The following is a 17554-nucleotide window of genomic DNA, read 5'->3' on the forward strand; positions in this document are numbered from 1 at the left end:
ACACAACCGAGTATATTTCAGTAGCCTGCAAAATCTTCCTTCTTTCCAGGTATGTATAGAATTAATTTTTTAAAAGATACTGAGTTTGGTTTTTACTTTTTTTTCCATGCAAAAGAGAATTACTTTGAATAAATTGGAGTGCAGTCTTGCATTAGAATGGTTCTTCGAACAGAGTACCACTGAGAGAAATCTCCTTTTCCTGGATACTTTATAACAAACTACTGGAGGACAACATATTTTATGATCTGGAATATTTTCATCTCCTTGGCATTTTTTCTCCTGCATGATTTTTGATTTAGTTCTCTTGTCAAAGTTTTATATAATTTGCATATTAGAAAAATATATATATATTCAACTATAGCTCTTCCATAGACATTTTGATTTGATAGATCTATATGGATATTGGGCATATCTTCTTTTTTTTTTTAATTTTACTTTAAATTCACTAATTACATTGTATTATGTGACACAGTTTCATAGGTACTGGGATTCTCCCCACCCCTCCCCAAACCCTCCCACCATGGTGGATTCCTCCACCTTGTTGCATAACCACAGTTCAAGTTCAGTTGAGATTCCCCCATTGCAAGCATATACCAAACATAGAGTCCAGCATCTTATTGTCCAGTCAAGTTCAACGGCTTCTTAGGTATACACTCTCTGGTCTGAAGACAGAGCCAGCAGATTATCATCCCGATCAATTAAAAGCTCCAACATACCATCAGCAAAAATTTACATCACCATGGAATTAATTGACATAGTAATGAGTAACCAATATGGTAAAAGTAAATGCGATTTCTTATCCACCTTCTGTGACCACCTCATTGACATTTCAATTTTGGTTTATACACAACATATAACATTCATAACATAACATGTTATACATAACATCCTGTCATCTTAAATTAAGGCAAACATGTGGTATTTAACCTTTTGGGATTGGCTCATTTCCCTTAGCATTATGGTTTCCAGTTTGGCCCATTTGGCCACAAAGAACTGCATTTTGCTTTTTTTAATAGCTGAGTAGTATTCCATGGAGTAGATGAACCATAGCTTTCTTATCCAATCCTCTGTTGATGGGCATTTTGGCTACTTCCATGTTTTTGCAATTACTGATTGTGCTGCTATGAACATAGGAGTGCATGTTGGTTTCTCATAAAACAAGTGTTCTGGATATATTCCTAGGAGTGCTATTGCCGGGTCATACGGTATGTTGAATTTGAGTTGTTTGAATGTTCTCCATACTGATTTCCATAGAGGCTGTACCAGCCTGCAGCCCCACCAGCAGTGGAGTAGGGTTCCCTTTTCCCCGCAACCTCGCCAACAAGTGTTGTTGGTGCTTTTATTCATGTGGGCCAATCTTACTGGCGTTAGGTGGTACCTCATTGATGTTTTAATTTGGATTTCCCTTATTGCCAGGGAACTTGAGCATTTTTTCATATGTTTATTTGCCATTTGGGTTTGTTCCTTTGTGAAGTGTTTGCCCATTTCCCGTGCCCATTTCTTGAGTGGCTTGTTTGTTTTGACATTTTGGTTGTTTTGTAGCTCTTTGTATATTCTGGAGATCAGCCCTCTATCACCTATGTCGTGTGCGAAGATCTTCTCCCATTCTGTGGGTTGCCTTTTTGCTTTGTTGATTGTTTCTCTAGCTGTACAGAAGCTTCTTAGTTTGATGAGGTCCCAATTGTTTATTTTGGTCTTGATTTCTACTGCATTTGGAGTCTTTTTTAGGAAGTCAGGGCCTACCCCTAAGTGTTCCAGTGTGTTTCCAACATTTTCTTCCAAAAGTTTGAAGGTTTCTGGATGTAGGTTTAAATCTTTTATCCATTTGGATTTGATCTTAGTATATGGTGAGAGATGTGGGTCTATCTTTTTGTTTCTGCAGGCTATCAACCAGTTGTCCCAACAGCATTTATTGAACAGACCTTCCCATTTGCCTGGGTTGTCGTTTGTCTTTTTGTCAAAGATTGTTTGGCTGTATTTCTGTGGGTTCCCATCTGGTGTTTCTATTCTGCTCCATTGATCTTCTTCTCTATTTTTTTGCCAGTACCAGGCTGTTTTGATAACCACTGCCCTATAGTATGTCCAGAGGTCCGGAACTGTGATTCCCCCTGCTAACTTCCTGTTCTTGAGAATGGTTCCAGCTATTCGTGGTTTTTTGTGTTTCCAGATGAACCTTTGAATCATTGTTTCCAGATCTGTGAAGAATGTTTTGGGCAATTTGATTGGGATTGCGTTGAATGTATATATTGCTTTCGGCAGTATAGACATTTTAATGATACTGATTTTACCTATCCAGGAGCATGGGATGTTACTCCATCTTTCTAGATCTTGTTCAATTTTGGGCATATCTTCTTAAGCATTAAAAAAAAAGACTTGTTTATTTAAAAGGCATGCTGCAATACTCATTTCTCAGTATGCCAGTTTTTATTACACAGTTCCTCTAGGTGAATAAACGTGTATACATTTTTCGCAGAGCCTGTGGAAATGTATCATGAAAAATAAAAGCTAAAAAATAATTTGAAAAGGAATTAAAAGTTGTGTTGCCCTTCCCATTATGCATATTTATAGTCCATTAGAAAGTGCCCATTAATAAAATTAGGAATCTAATATTGGGGAAATAAAAAAATTACTCAGGCATCTGAAGGGTACTTAAATTATTATCACCAGTAGAGTACCTATTCCTTGAATTCTTGCCTTCTATATCATTTTTTCCTAAATCCATTCAACTACAACAGAGTTTCTCCTTGCAAATTCTTGCTTTATTGAAGATGGGAGCCCACGTTACAATTATCTGTAGTTCTCTAAAGCCAGAGGATGAAGAAATTATATCCATACATGCCAGCAGCACTTTCTTTGTAGGAGTAAGCCAACATACACACAAATCAAAAGAATCTTTTTTGATAAAGAATGATAATGTATCTATATTTGCCTCGTTCCCCAACTTCAGAGAGTGTATGACAAAAAAGTGTGCCAATACATATCTTGATTAAATTATAGTTTAATTATTTATGTGATGTTACTGACATATGCTAAAGACATCCATGAATCTTTCTGTACAGTGTGTGACAACTTCAATACGTCATCTCTTCTACGATGTAGTCGCTACAGGATAAGGGTTCTTATTCAATACAGTTGGTCAATTAAAATAACATAAGTGAGCTCATGAATTCATTGAAATACTTTACAGCATGAAAACATTCTGACCTCATACACATAGATCCCCAAGATTTCCCTTGTTGGGCCTCTAACATAGCATTACAGTTGTGAATATCTTTACTATGGTATTTTTGTGCACAGATATTTATTCACTAACTCTTTGACAGAACACAAAGAAAATTATTTATATATTTTATCAAATCTAAAATGTTTTTCACATTCTAACAACTTGAAAACGAGAAAGAATTTAAAAATTAATGTATTAGATCTATCAAATTTGCTAAATATACAGCTTGAATTATGTGCACGCTGTTAAAATATTGATTTCTTCTTAAATTCTGGAACAATTGCAAGTCATTGAGAATGAATTTTAAATGTCCTGGTTTCAGAATTTCAGTACTCTTTTATGTTACTGTCATGTTATGCTGCAGCTGGACCCTGAGATAACACCACAAATCAAATGTAAATTAATAGGCAATTGTCTGGTTTTAATGTTACATTAATATTCAATAAGCTAATTGCCTTCCTAGGCTAGAAGCATAACTAATTCTGTGTAAATATTCATTAATATATGAAGTTTTGTTTATAAGGCAAACCACAATAGCAACACATAAAGTGCATTCATTTTGAAAATGAGTACTTTCTATGTTGGATTTGTATTTGATATTGAGTATTCCAATCTCAAATTCAGGATGGAAATAAAGTCAGTACTAAAAGGATTTCTAATCAATATTTTTTTCACAGCTGTTTTTATCTCTTACATAAGTTATTGATGATCAGATTCAACATGGGCATCAATTCTGCATTGACCAGAGACATGCATTTATCAGTTTCCTGTGAATATGTGGCTGAGGGCTTCAGGTACAAGGAGAGTGAGCTGTCCCACAAAACAGAGCCACCACAGTCAAATGGGCAGCACATATTGAAATGGCTTTGCTTTGCCCATCCACTGAGCTGAGGCTCTGGGTGTTATGAGGATACATGCATTAGAGATACAGAGGATAGCATTGGCTGGGAGGGGGCAGTCAGTACACTGGTCATGAGCATAATTAACTGCACCACAGAGGTATCTACACAAGCCAGTTTCAAGACAGCCAGAATCTCAAAAGCAAAGTGATTGATAATGCTGTTTCCACAGGGAGACAACTGCAACACAGAGGCTGTTTCCGCCAGGGCAGTGAGGTGTCATGTCTCCCAGAATCCAGCTGGAGTCTGTACACAAACCCTCCTGTTCCTGATGATGGGGTATTTCAAGGGATTGCAGATGGTCACATACCAATCATATGCCATTGTGGAGAGGAGTACACATTCAGTGAAGTCCATGACAAGAGACAAGTACTTCTGAGAGGCACATCCTGAGAATGAGATTGTGTTTTTCCCTGAAACAAATTTCTCCAGCATTGAAGAGAGAGCAGAAGAGGGGTACCAGCTGTCCAGAAATGAGAGGTTACTGAGGATTGTGCAAATGGAAATCTGGGACAGTGATGCAGATCAGAACAATATCACCCAGCAAGATTTAGGCACATCAGCAAACAGAGCCTAAATGCAATGATCTCAACTTTGGGGTACTGGGAAAATGCTAGGAAACACAGTAAGTTGTTCTAGATTTCCAATTTGCTTTGAACACTTCATTGTGGTATTCTATGTATGTGCATATATGGATCAACGTTACACACTAAACATAAAACCATGGGCTACTCCTCTTCACGTTTTCCTCTTACATTAGTTTGCACTTTGTGCTTCAAGCTTTTCCTGATTCAGTTATACTAACAGTAGCATGTATTTGAAGTAATTGGTCATTAATAATGTTTGAGCATGACATTAACAGATGCATAAATGTTATTTTGCTGCAAGAGTCTCTTTTTACAATGTTAGGATGGGAGAGGGGTTTATTCAAGAACTATCAGTGAGAGAATGAGACGAAAAGCATGTTTTTCTTTTTCTCAAATCACATTTGTAATTGACCAATGGCTACATCATCTATTTACCTCTAATCCATTGAAATGACTTTCTTCCCCTAGCTTGGTAATTGTCTTCATGCTTCTGAAATATTCTTCCCAAGATTTCAGTTTCTTCTGCCACTTCTAAAAAAGGATCCCAAATGATTCAGGAGATTCGGTGAATGAAAAGATTTAGACATCTTTAACTACTAACCAAATAACTGAATAAAGACCTTGAACATTTAGGCATAAGTCCATAGTCTCATTTTCAAACCAAGGAAAACAGGAGATATTTTAACTGTTAGAGACACATGATAGATACATCTATCATATTGCTAGAGTTGCCGTGTTGTCTGAGGTGCAGAAATATCCAATAAAGTGGACTCTATCTGTGTAAGATGACTTACATGTTGTTTTTTGAAAACTCTCCAACCAATGTAGCAAAGTTATAGATCTATTTTAAAAGTACTGCAAGTTCTGAAACTCCAGGGATAGTGTCCCATAGACCCAGTTTATAGTCAGTAGCCTATTGAGTCTAATTTTAGCATTGTTCTTTTTTAAAGATTGATTTATTGGAAAGTCATATATACAGAGAGAAGGAGAGACAGAGGGGAAGATCTTCTGTCCACTGATTCACTCCCCAAGAGCTGCAATGGCCAGAGCTGAGCCAATTTGAAGCCTGGAACCAGGAGCTTCTTCTGTGTCTCCTATGCGGGTATAAGGTCCTAAGGCTTTTGGCTATCCTGGGCTGCTTGCCCAGGTCACAAGCAGGGAGTTGAATTGGAAGTTGGGCTGCCAGGATTAGAACCAGTGCCCATATGGGATCCTGGTGCAAATAAGGCAAGTACTTTAGCCACTAGACTACCACATTTTGTTCTTAACAGATATGTTTTGAGGAAGGAAAAAATTTTCCCCTTGAATTTGCTGAAATCAGATTTGTTTGACTCCTCCACCCAAGAGATATGGTGGCTAGATGTATAAATATACATATGTACATACATACATACAAATACACAATGCATTTTTAAACTTTATTCTGCTGACTTTATTCTGAGGTCAGTCAAGATGATTAATTTAAATAAAGTTAAGGATACTGGATAATGTCAATTTTTCCTTCAAGCTAAAGGACAATTTCATATGTATGAGATTTAATTTACCCCCCATAAATGGGAAATGAGAGCTTAAGAAAGTTCTGATATTCACCATGACTGGCAGATCAGACTTCAGAGGGCAGATGCTCATGGGAGATACAGGCCCAGCAGCTTTAAGGAACATTCAAAAGTTTGTTTCACTATGTAAAGTTTTCTGTGTTTTTCTTTTATTAAAAATATGTAATGCTTTGTGGAGGTCAGTGTAATACTGTAATACATATCTATGTACACACATATAAAGCATTTTCAAAAATTCATGGAAATGTATATTATGAAATATTTCTTTATCTGTTTGTATTATCCTGTATCACTTTGAGTTTCCTCACAAAACTTATTTTGAGTTCTGTTTCTGACATTTCGTACTTTTCCTTTTTAGCAGAATAGCACTCTAGAAAACTATTGTGTTCTTTTGGATGTGTCTATACTACCTTGCTTTTTCATGTTTTCTGTGTTCCTATGAGAATGTGAATCTGCTAAAACAGTCCTTTCCTGTTTCTGGGTAGGCTTTACTGGAAGAGAGTTTAGGTTTAAATGGAATGTAGTTTATCACTTGGGTTATTGTTTTGGCCTTGGTTCTGAGTGAGCCCAGAAGTATAACTTTTCTGGGAGATTTTCTTTAATCAGTGTCAGCTATGTATATAAGTGACACAGTGCCTAGTCTACTACAGTTTGTAGGGATGTAAGTATGAATATCAGCTTCCTAGGCTATATTCCCCAGAGAATTCAAAGTCAGTAACACTAGGAACTGCAGTAGCCAAGGCCTTGTTCTTATTGCTGAAGCATAGAATACGAAGAGGACAAACCCCCAAGAGATGCCGGTGTCGATGGTACCAATTGCTCTGGCTCTAAGATTTTGTTACGTGGATAAGGCTCTTCGTTCCTACTGGGAAAATATAACTGCTAGTGGGGCTTATAACACGAACAGTCCTAGTCCCAGGGCTGGGGAAGATAAACTCAGCACTTATCAGATGCTACAGGGTAACTAAAAGATAGACAAGAGATTTTGTATGGCTGGCATGTGTATTGGAATGTAGGCAGATTCTTCTCTAAGTCCCATCAGTTACATTCCAATGATTTTGAGGAAATTAGTACTGACATTGCAGTCCTGATATTTCAGGGTGCGGTGGAGTTGTTACTCAGGCTTCCCAGATTGGGAGTCAGTTGTCAGGGATAACAGTCACTATCGATTTGAAGCTGAGCAATGCAAACACAGCACTCCTAGGATTGCAAGTGAGTGCAGATGACTCTAAATATTTCACCATCATCCTTAACTGTCCTGGCTGTGTAAGGTACAATGCAACAGGTGCTGCTGGGCTTTGTGCCTGATGCTCTGCAATACCATGAGCTAGAAAGTGCTTGGGGAACTTTCTCAGTTTGGGTTCCAATTTTTTTATGGCTGCTGCTGCTACTTGCTCCACATATGGAAGGGGATGCCCTGGAACACATAGAATAAGTAAGTGCAGCTCCATGGCTTCTGTTCTCAAATTCCTACAGTTGCAGGATATAGGGGGTCTCTTTTCCACCGTGTAAATTGCCCTGCCCCTTGTTATGTGATTCTACATAGATAACAGTCCAATTTTCTGCAGCAGTATGGGAAGGGAGTAAAGCAATGTGACTTCTCTTCTGGGACTTGGGGGTTACCTGACCAACAGGCTCCCCAAACCACCAAGCGGGTGAGTCAATGGTGTTTTTCAGCAGCAAGAACCAGCGAAGACACTCTGAGTATACTTGTTTATTGTAAAAACAAGCACAAACTTACGTAGACTAAGACAGGGGAAGGCAGAAGGGCATTTCCCGACAGTCTTTCCACCCAACAATGGCCATGTAATTGTCTAGAAGGCATGTCTAGTCACAGGTCACATACAACATGCACAGCTGGCAGGTATGCCTCAGGTCGTGTTCAACACATAGACTGGCAGGTAGGCCATGGGTCACACTTAGCTTCTGTTTTTTTGTTTGTTTTTATCAAGGAAGTCCTAGCATAGCTTGTCCAAGGACAGAAAAGACAAACTAGAGGGCAGCCCACCACTCTCACCTGTAAGGCCAGTGATCAGGCCAGGCTCAGGTCTCAATGAGCCAAGACCATTGTCAGGGTCTTCACTCAGGGACATGGTGTGCCATGTCCTCATGACATCCCACATAGTCCAAGCAGGCAGGGATCTCTCATACCTGGGAACCAAGCAGTTACTCACACCAAACAGCTCAGACTGAAGTTAACTCAGTGGGTTGGCTAGAGTGATGGCTTAACTGGCTAATCCTCTGCTTACAAGCACTGGTATCCCATATGGCTGTTGACCCTGCTGCTTCACTTCCCATCCAGATCCCTGCTTGTGGCCTGGGAAAACAGCAAGGATGGTCCAAAGCTTTGGCACCCTGCATCCACGTGGGAGACCTGGAGGAGGCTCCTGGATCCTAGCTTCGAATCAGCTCAGCTCCAGCCATTGCATGTACTTGACAGTGAATTAGCAGAAGGAAGATATTTTTCTCTGTCTCTCCTCCTCTCTGTAAACTCTGTTTTTCAATAGAAAGAAATAAATAATTATTTTTTAAAAAGAAGAAGAAATAGTCAGTGGGTGACTGAAGTTTTCCTTCAGCGAAAGCTGCTGGTGGTGGGGCATTCAACACCTACTTCCTTTCTCAATTTGGGAAGATGGTGACTTCCAGCTGGTAGCTGGCTATGTCACATGGCCAGCTGCATCTGCGTGTCTGTGCCCTGTCCTTGCTGTTTCAAGGAGTCTTTTCTGTTCTGTCACTCACTTCTCTACTGAAAATTTCTGTTATTGAGTCCTCTGCAAAAATGATGCTTACTGTGTTTTTATTGTGTTCTGCAGCTGAAGTCAGTGAGTTTTCTCCTTATTCAACCACCTTGTATCTCTTTTTACCAGTAGCCTGATTCTTCAGAATTTTATTGAAGATTATCGAACATCAGAGCCCCTATTTCAGGGTTTCTATTTATCTGATTAAGCAGCTCGTGATGAATACTTGTGATTGAATAACTTGCTCTTTAGTAACAGGTTATAATCATGGATGTTGCTGAGTTTATATATTGGTCATCAAATATGTTCTCATTCTTAGAGAATGGTAAAAGTCTAAACCATTGTCAAGATTTTTAAAAGTACAGCCAAATGTTATGAATGCAGCTAGCTAGTATTAATGATCACAGTGAATCTTCTGGGTCTTTTATTCACTCACTTCAAGAGATATAATCTCCGAAGGCCTTGGGTCACTCATGATTCATTCATTAACTATAGAGCATCTCAGTGTACAGGAAAGCCTGTGGCTTTCGAGCAACAAATATTTTCCATTTAACACTTCATTTTTGCCAGCGAGGGAAATTGATGACCCTCATTGAGAATCAGCTTATTTGTAAGTGTGACAGATTGCTTTATCAGAGTTGTTGTGAGGAATAGAGACATTTTGGGCAAAGCACTTAACATAATGCCCTAAAGATAGGAAGTATTTAGGTTTGGTGTTAGGTTTTTCTTTGTACTGTGGGATTTTAAAATTTTCTTCTTAACTCTCATTTTACCATTTCCTCTTTATTTGACTATTTGACTTACTGACCCTGACATTTTCTTTCTCCATTTAAACAAGATCCATTGCAATCATAATGCAAACAGTTGAAGCAAAAGAGATTGACTGTTATTTGGAACTATGGTCCCCTTATCCCTGAATTTATTTATCTAACACCACTCCTAACTCACCTGTTCAGTTCCAATGGATCAAGGCTTATAAAGTATATGATGTGCAGTGACCTGATCGTGGCTAGGGAGAAAGGGCAGAAAACATTTTAGTGCCATCGGTTTGGATTCTGACAGAAGCAGACGGAGATTGTAAATGGTTACTAACTTGACTACCTATTATATATAAAAAACCAGACCAAAATTTTGATTTGATTTGTTAGTCTCCCTCTTCTCCCAGATCTAGACCTAATAAGCTATTCCTGAAAGGTATCTCAAACTTTCAATTTCTAGTGTTGGTGCAGTGTTCGGTGGCAGAATACTTTGAATCAGACAAGCTCTTATGAGTTATCAATGACAAAGTTTGAACAATTATGAAAAAATCCCAACTATTTGAAGGCACTGTAGAGTGGTCAGAAGCATGCAGAAATGGATAAGGAACCAATCTCTGAAAGAGGTGAACTACACTAGGTGGTGTACATATCTGGCTTTCTTTTAAGGTTACTATGTGATATGTGAAGTCAATGGCATTCCATTAGAAACTTGCAATTTGTTGCACTGAGACACCAGAGGCTAGAATGTGGGACTACCAAAGCAACTGTAAATTTAGGAGGAGCTTTTTCAAGGAGAGGAAAAAAGGGAAAACCTAAACTATTTCTATAATTTGCCACTGGATCCTTGACTATCTATTGATAAGACACGGATTGAACTGTCTTAGAACCCAAAGATAAATGAAAATCAGAAGGCAAAAGAGCTGAGCAGCTCTTTCAGAAGTTGGCATCCAATTCCACCAAAGACAGCCCTTGGTAAATGCTTGTGTATTTCTGCTGAGACTGAATCTCATTACTCTTGTGTCAGGTAGGGATTCTGGATCAGAATAGTGGTCATGATCGTAAATGAAATATTTATCTCACACAAGAGTAAAAAAATTTAAATGAACAAGCCTGATGTTTTATTATTTTGGTACATTCTGTAGCTTAAGTAACATTATTACATATCCATCCATTACAGTTTCTGGGTTTATTGTAAATATTTCTTCTTGCAGGGATACTCTGTAAAAGGTGTTTAATAATTAAGGTGACTTTATGTTGCTGTTAGTCTCTAGACAATGATCTAGTTGATGAGGGGTCTATCATGGACCACATGACTTTTCTGCTCTTTCCAGGGAGATTCCTCCTGAGAAGGGAATACACAGATTTTTGGCCAGTTGTTTCAATTCTGCATCTGTTGACAAATGGACATTTGCTGCCATTGTGTTTTTTTGCAATTTACATGATGCGATTTAATATTAGTTTAAGGTGGAATGAAACTGAGGAGCCATAGTATAATCAAATTACTATAAATATTTGCAATAAGTTTAGCTGAAGAGATAATAGAAACAATGAAGTAAACGAAATTTGATTACTCAGAAAAGAATACTGATACCACAAATAATAAAAATAGGAGGGACAGTTAGAAAAATTTAATAAGATGATAAACTTAATTGAAAACATATTAGTCATTCCATTACACAAAAGATGGACTAACATCCATGTATTGATCTTTTTTACAGAACACTGAAACTTTTTTCCAAATTTTCTATAAATAACAGTAGTGAGCTTGAAAGTAAAAAGGCCAAAATATGATAGACTAAATGGAACAAAACTGTACTGATTATATAATAGCTAAATTAACTTAAAAAGGCTGATTATTTCTGAATTAATGGAAAAAGGTGAAAACAACAGATTAAAATAAAAGGTGAGTGTATTAAGAGCAATAGAATATCGCTTCTCGGCCTTTTGGCTAAGATCAAGTGAAGAGCAATAGAATAGCTTTATAACCAATGGGAAAATAAGTTTAAAGTCAGATCTAGATGTTTTAATTCTGTTGCATTAATTGGAGAAAAATTGATTTTTAGAAATAAAAAAGATCAAACTGATAAAATACCATTAGCATTCACAAAACGTGCATTTCTTTTAGGAGAGTATGGAATTGTCACTGGGATACAGCACATTCTGGTTGCAAAACAAATCTCAGTGTGTTTTAGAATGATGAAAATACGTTGAATGTATCCTCTGAATAAAACTGAATTAAAGTAGAAGCCAATAATTATAATAATCAGAAAATTACAAAATGTGTAACTTAAGTGATACCCTCCTAGATAACTGATGTGTCTAAAGAGAAATCACACATGAAACTAAGATATACTTCAAATTGAATGACTCTGGAAACACTGAAGATCAAAATGTTGGGGCTGCCACCCAAGCACTCTTTAGAAAGAAAAAGGATAGATACAAATTATTTCATAAAGAAAGATCGGTTATGTCAGATTTCAAAAGCAAAACATTGGGAGGGGGAGAGGAAGAGTAAAGTAACTCAAGATATGTAGAAGAAATTAGTAAGTAGCAGAAGCAAATAAAAAGAAAAACAAAAATAAACCAGAGAAATGAAGCAAAAAGTTGGAATATTTTAAAAGACGAACAGAATTGATAATTAACTATGAAAAAAAGTAAAAATACAAATTAAACATTTTAGGAATGAAATGGTAGTATTCCTACACTTCATAGAGATTTTAAAAAGTAAAGGATATCAAGAATTTATTAGAAAAAAATCAAAAGTTAAGAGTATATATTTGTTGAAAATTGCTGTTTACCAAGACTGATACATTAAAGATCTATTTGTCTTTTTTATTTCTATTTTATTTCTTAACACCTTTTTTAAAGGTGTTGATGTGGTAACTAAAAACTTCTCTACAGAGAAAACTTCATATTTTAATACCTTTATTAGTGAATTATTTAATATGTGATCAGCAATATCACTTTTTATGAATTGTATTCATTAATCTCTGTATAAGAGCCGTTTCTATAACTTCTATTTGCACAGAAGTGTCATTAAAATCCAATAGGCATCATAAAATGTACACTGTTGAAATATTTATTTCCTATTTTGTTAATTCTTATTTTAAAAATAATATTACTTGTCGCTACAAAATGTTTCATTTACCTCACTGTGAGGAAGTATATTTGTAGCTTTGTATTTTATTTTTAATTGTTCTTATTAATAAAATCAGGGCAGATTTCATGCATTCCATAGACATAGTTGCAAGAAGACTGCTACACTTCCCTCCCTCCCAGGCCCCGCCCCCTTCTATTCCTCCCTCCCAGGCCCCGCCCCCTTCTATTCCCTCCCTCCCAGGCCCCGCCCCTTCTATTCCCTCCCTCCCAGGCCCCGCCCCCTTCTATTCCTCCCTCCCAGGCCCCGTCCTGTCTATTCCCTCCCTCCCAGGCCCCGCCCCCTTCTATTCCCTCCCTCCCAGGCCCCGCCCCCTTCTATTCCTCCCTCCCAGGCCCCGTCCCGTCTATTCCCTCCCTCCCAGGCCCCGCCCCCTTCTATTCCCTCCCTCCCAGGCCCCGCCACATCTATTCCCTCCCTCCCAGGCCTCACCCCCTTCTATTCCCTGCTTCCCTTTCTCTTCCGTTCTGTTTCCATACGGGATCCCAGTAAGAACAAGGTTAGGATTTAGCCACTGGGCTATCCTCAGGGTCCTGATCATCATTTAAATGAACATTTATCATGATAAAAGAGAAAAAGTTGCTTGACACATCAATAAATGCTTAAATACAAAAACAAGGAGGGATTTACAGAAATTAAAGCAATATTTATGATAAAATCCTCCCGGCAAAATAGCAATAATAGGAAACTCCTACAATATGATAAATGATGGCTATGTATAACCTGAGCTAGGTGTATGGGCCTAGAGGTTTAGATACCAGTTAGGACCCTCATATCCCAAATAAGAGTGTGTTGATCTGATGGCCCCCTCTGCTGCTGATTCTAGCATCCTGATGATGCAGACCTGGTGTGGGGAGACCTGGGGATGGCTCATGTGATTGAGCTCTTACGACCCATGTGGGAATTTGTATTCTCAACTGCCAGGTTGCATTGTAGGTATTTAGGAAGTCCAACAGGATGGGAGCTCTCCTTGTGTCTGCCTGGGTGGAGGGGCAGGGTGAGGATACAAGCAAAAACCTGAGCTAATATCAGATAGAGTAGGAGAAAAGATAGAATGTTTTAACTTTGTAAGAGAATAAGTTATTAATTTTTTAATTGTGATATTTTGAAACCTGATTAGATAATTTCCCACATTCCCAAGGTTGAAAAGATATTCTTAGTGCTGTATAAGTTTTATAAATTGATACTTGCTTTTATCTTGTTTTTAACTGGAGGAAATTTATCTAACGACTTTTTAAAAAATTAATTACCAGAGTGACAGGGAGAAAGAAGTGGAGATGACCAGAGATTTTCCATCTAATGGACTGCTCCCCAAATGCCCCAGGTAAACCAAAGCCAGGATCTAGGAATTCCATGTGATTTCACCTGTGCGGGGCAGGTACTCAATATCTGGGCTGTCATCTGTCTCCTAGGTGTATTAGCTGGATCGGAATGAGTAGCCAGAAGTAGCCTAGCACTCAGTATCTGGGCTGTCATCTGTCTCCTAGGTGTATTAGCTGGATCGGAATGAGTAGCCAGAAGTAGCCTAGCACTCAGTATCTGGGCTGTCATCTGTCTCCTAGGTGTATTAGCTGGATCGGAATGAGTAGCCAGAAGTAGCCTAGCACTCAATATCTGGGCTGTCATCTGTCTCCTAGGTGTATTAGCTGGATCGGAATGAGTAGCCAGAAGTAGCCTAGCACTCAATATCTGGGCTGTCATCTGTCTCCTAGGTGTATTAGCTGGATCGGAATGAGTAGCCAGAAGTAGCCTAGCACTCAATATCTGGGCTGTCATCTGTCTCCTAGGTGTATTAGCTGGATCGGAATGAGTAGCCAGAAGTAGCCTAGCACGCCTCTGTGGAATGTGAACATCCCAAGCTGCTGGTAACTCTTGGTACCATGGTAATGGACACTAGTTGTATGGCATTTAACCAGATTATCTTCTGTTTTAGATTGATTCTGGTTGTTTTTTTGTTTTTAATTTCTAGAGACAGAGGGAGAGACAAAGATAAATCTGTTTGACTCACTCTCCAGGTGGCCACAGTGACCAGAGCTGGCCAGTCAGAAGCAAGGAGCCAGGTTCTTCTTGGTCTTCAATGTAGGTACAGGGGCACAAGCATTTGGGCTTTTTCTGTTTTCCCAGGCTCGATAATAGGAAAATGGTTTAGAAGTGGAGCAGGTGGAGCAGTGGGGACTCAAACTGGTATCCATATTGGTTGTTGCTCCTGCTGCTATAGGCAGTGTTTTGACCAGTTACATCATAGGGTCAGACCCCTAGATCATCTTTAATGATCCCTTTCAATTCTAACATCTCTGAACTCTGATTCTTGATACTTTGACACCAAACTATAACAGTTCTTTCTTAGAGGGCTATAGTGAGTGCATTGGAATTGCTAATTTGTGTATTTATGTTCTTGTATAAAATTTAAAGCATATATAATATCAAATATGTTTAGTGTATACATATATGTATAAAATATTATAATCTTTTTTCATTTGATTGTTAACCACAAGTGTGAGCATGTTAATAAGAGGGTACTTAAAAAAGCTCACCAAAAATGCAATAAAAGATATGTTAATTTGGTACAAAAATTTTTGAAGTGACTTCTGACTGTAGTGTAGGCACTGAGGGTAAAACTCAAAGAGTAGGTAGGTAGGTGATTACATGGCGATCTAATAGGGACCCCAACCAACTTGAGGAACTGCAGGTGACCAAGACTGGAAGCCATGAGGATTCTACACTGAGTTTGAAGAGCAGAGGAAGAGCAGAAATGAATATGTTTCCTTTATGGGATGATATTCAAAATACCCAGAAGACTAAAGCCATTTGGTGAAATAAGTAGCAATTCAGACATGAACCTGAGAGGTGGACCTGATTCTCTACCCATATGTGTTTTCTACTTCTGGCGTTGTTAGCTCATGGGAAACCTCACATAACTAACAAAGCGATATGAGTATGGTGTGGTGATGCAGAGAGAAATTGGGAGGAAACCTATCAGTTTTCTGTAAAATGAGTTGAGATCATCTAGCAATGCCACTTTGTATGTGCCCCATCTCTGATTGTGGCACAAGTCAAAAACTTAGTGGATACAGTTGATCAATCAAATGACTCCTTGAGAACAGTGGTATTAAGGAATAGTTGAAACAGAACTGGAAATATGTATTCTGGAATGTGGGAAACTCCAAAATGGGGCCAGAGGATCCATCTGCTTAAAAACCAGCCTTTCTAACACTCCTGCCCCAGACCCTTCCTCTAAAAACAGTAATAACAATAGCAACAGCAATAACAGAAAAGTAAGCAAGTGAAGACCATTTCTAGGTGCTCTTTTGCTGCTCTTGAATGGCCCCAATTTAACATTGCTCTTAGTTGCTGTAGATAAGATACTCAGATGCTCTAAGCAGGGCAGTCTAGAATAATGACAAAACTATTTCTAAGGCACTTATGTAAAATAATAGTCTTCACTGTGACCTAGGAATGAGTTACACAGGGCATCACAGAAAATCCTTATCAGTATTGAATTTCGGAAGTTATGAAATTCACTTCAGTGAGGGGCCAGCATAGTGATGTGGCATGTTAATCCTCAGCCTAGGTGTTGGCATCCCATATGGATGCTTGTCCTAGGCCTGGCTGCTCCATTTCCAATCCAGTTCCCTGCTTATGACCTGAGAAACCAGAAGAGTATAGCTGAAGTTCTTGGGTCCCTGCACTCATGAGGAAGGCATAGAAGAGGCTCCTGATTCCTGACTTTGGATCAGCTGAGTGTTGGCTGCTGTGGCCTTTTGGGGAGGAGACCAGTGAATAAGAGGGGGAGCTCCCCTTCTGTTTCTCCTTCTCTCTGTAAATACATCCTTTAAATAAAAGTAAATAAATCTACAAAGCAATGGGGGCAAAAAGCACAGCGCAATGAATGCATAAAAGGAAAATTTTCCAACATTGAGTTGTAAAATATTGCATTAAAGAAATATAGGTAGATTAAAATGATCAGTTTACTAAATATGAAACAAAGAGTAGGAAGTGGTAGAACTGGAATGGTATCATGGGTAGTCTGTCATTTCAGGAGCTCATATTTTGCATTTTAGATAAGGGAGAGGGAAGGTTTTTTTGTTTGCTTGCTTTTGCCAGACAAAACAACAGGATCAATGTGATCTGAATTTTTATTAAATCACTTTTGCAGGATTGTGAGAAGGGTTGGTAATACGTTAAGACTGAAGTTCAAATTCTTTATATTAAAGTGGATTGGGAAGAGTTTGAGTGCTGACATCCTAAAATTCACCTGTGTTATTTGCGTTATAGGTTATAATGGTCATATATTTAGTATATAGTTAATTCCACTCAGGGCCTTAAAATGGCATAGTGAAATACAATTTGGGAAGATTTGGGGGGAAAAATGAAATGAACTCTGAGCTAAGATCCTAAAAGGCCCGGGCAGGTGTTTACTTAAATGATTATTATTGAACACATTTAGCAATTCCTTAGAAAAATACAAAAATTTATTGACAATGAGCACTGGGTGCCTGGCTGCCCAGTCCAGTGACCCCAGGAGGATTATGTTCAAGGCAAGCCCTGAGAGCAATGTCTCCTGAATAGGGAGTTGGCTAGATTCCTTTGACACTTTGCTGATATGTACTAAAGAAGGTTGTTGGGATAGGCGTTT

The 17554-nt window shown here is 38.4% G+C and overlaps 1 protein-coding gene and 1 pseudogene across 1 annotated transcript; one reads left to right on the top strand and one right to left on the bottom strand.

Moving 5' to 3' along the window:
• Positions 1–3799: 3799 nt before the first annotated feature.
• On the bottom strand, positions 3800–5195 carry LOC101529522 (olfactory receptor 13F1). Its single transcript, XM_012925703.2, is given in 7 exon segments — positions 3800–3915; positions 3918–4029; positions 4032–4127; positions 4129–4609; positions 4611–4673; positions 4675–4757; positions 5145–5195. Coding segments are annotated over 7 exon segments (1002 nt in total).
• A 1864-nt stretch (positions 5196–7059) lies between these two features.
• Positions 7060–17554, top strand: part of LOC101529765 (E3 ubiquitin-protein ligase Mdm2-like) — a 75031-nt pseudogene continuing 64536 nt past the window's right edge.

Source organism: Ochotona princeps, chromosome 14 (genome assembly GCF_030435755.1).
Source record: "Ochotona princeps isolate mOchPri1 chromosome 14, mOchPri1.hap1, whole genome shotgun sequence".
In the NCBI taxonomy this organism is placed as follows: domain Eukaryota; kingdom Metazoa; phylum Chordata; class Mammalia; order Lagomorpha; family Ochotonidae; genus Ochotona; species Ochotona princeps.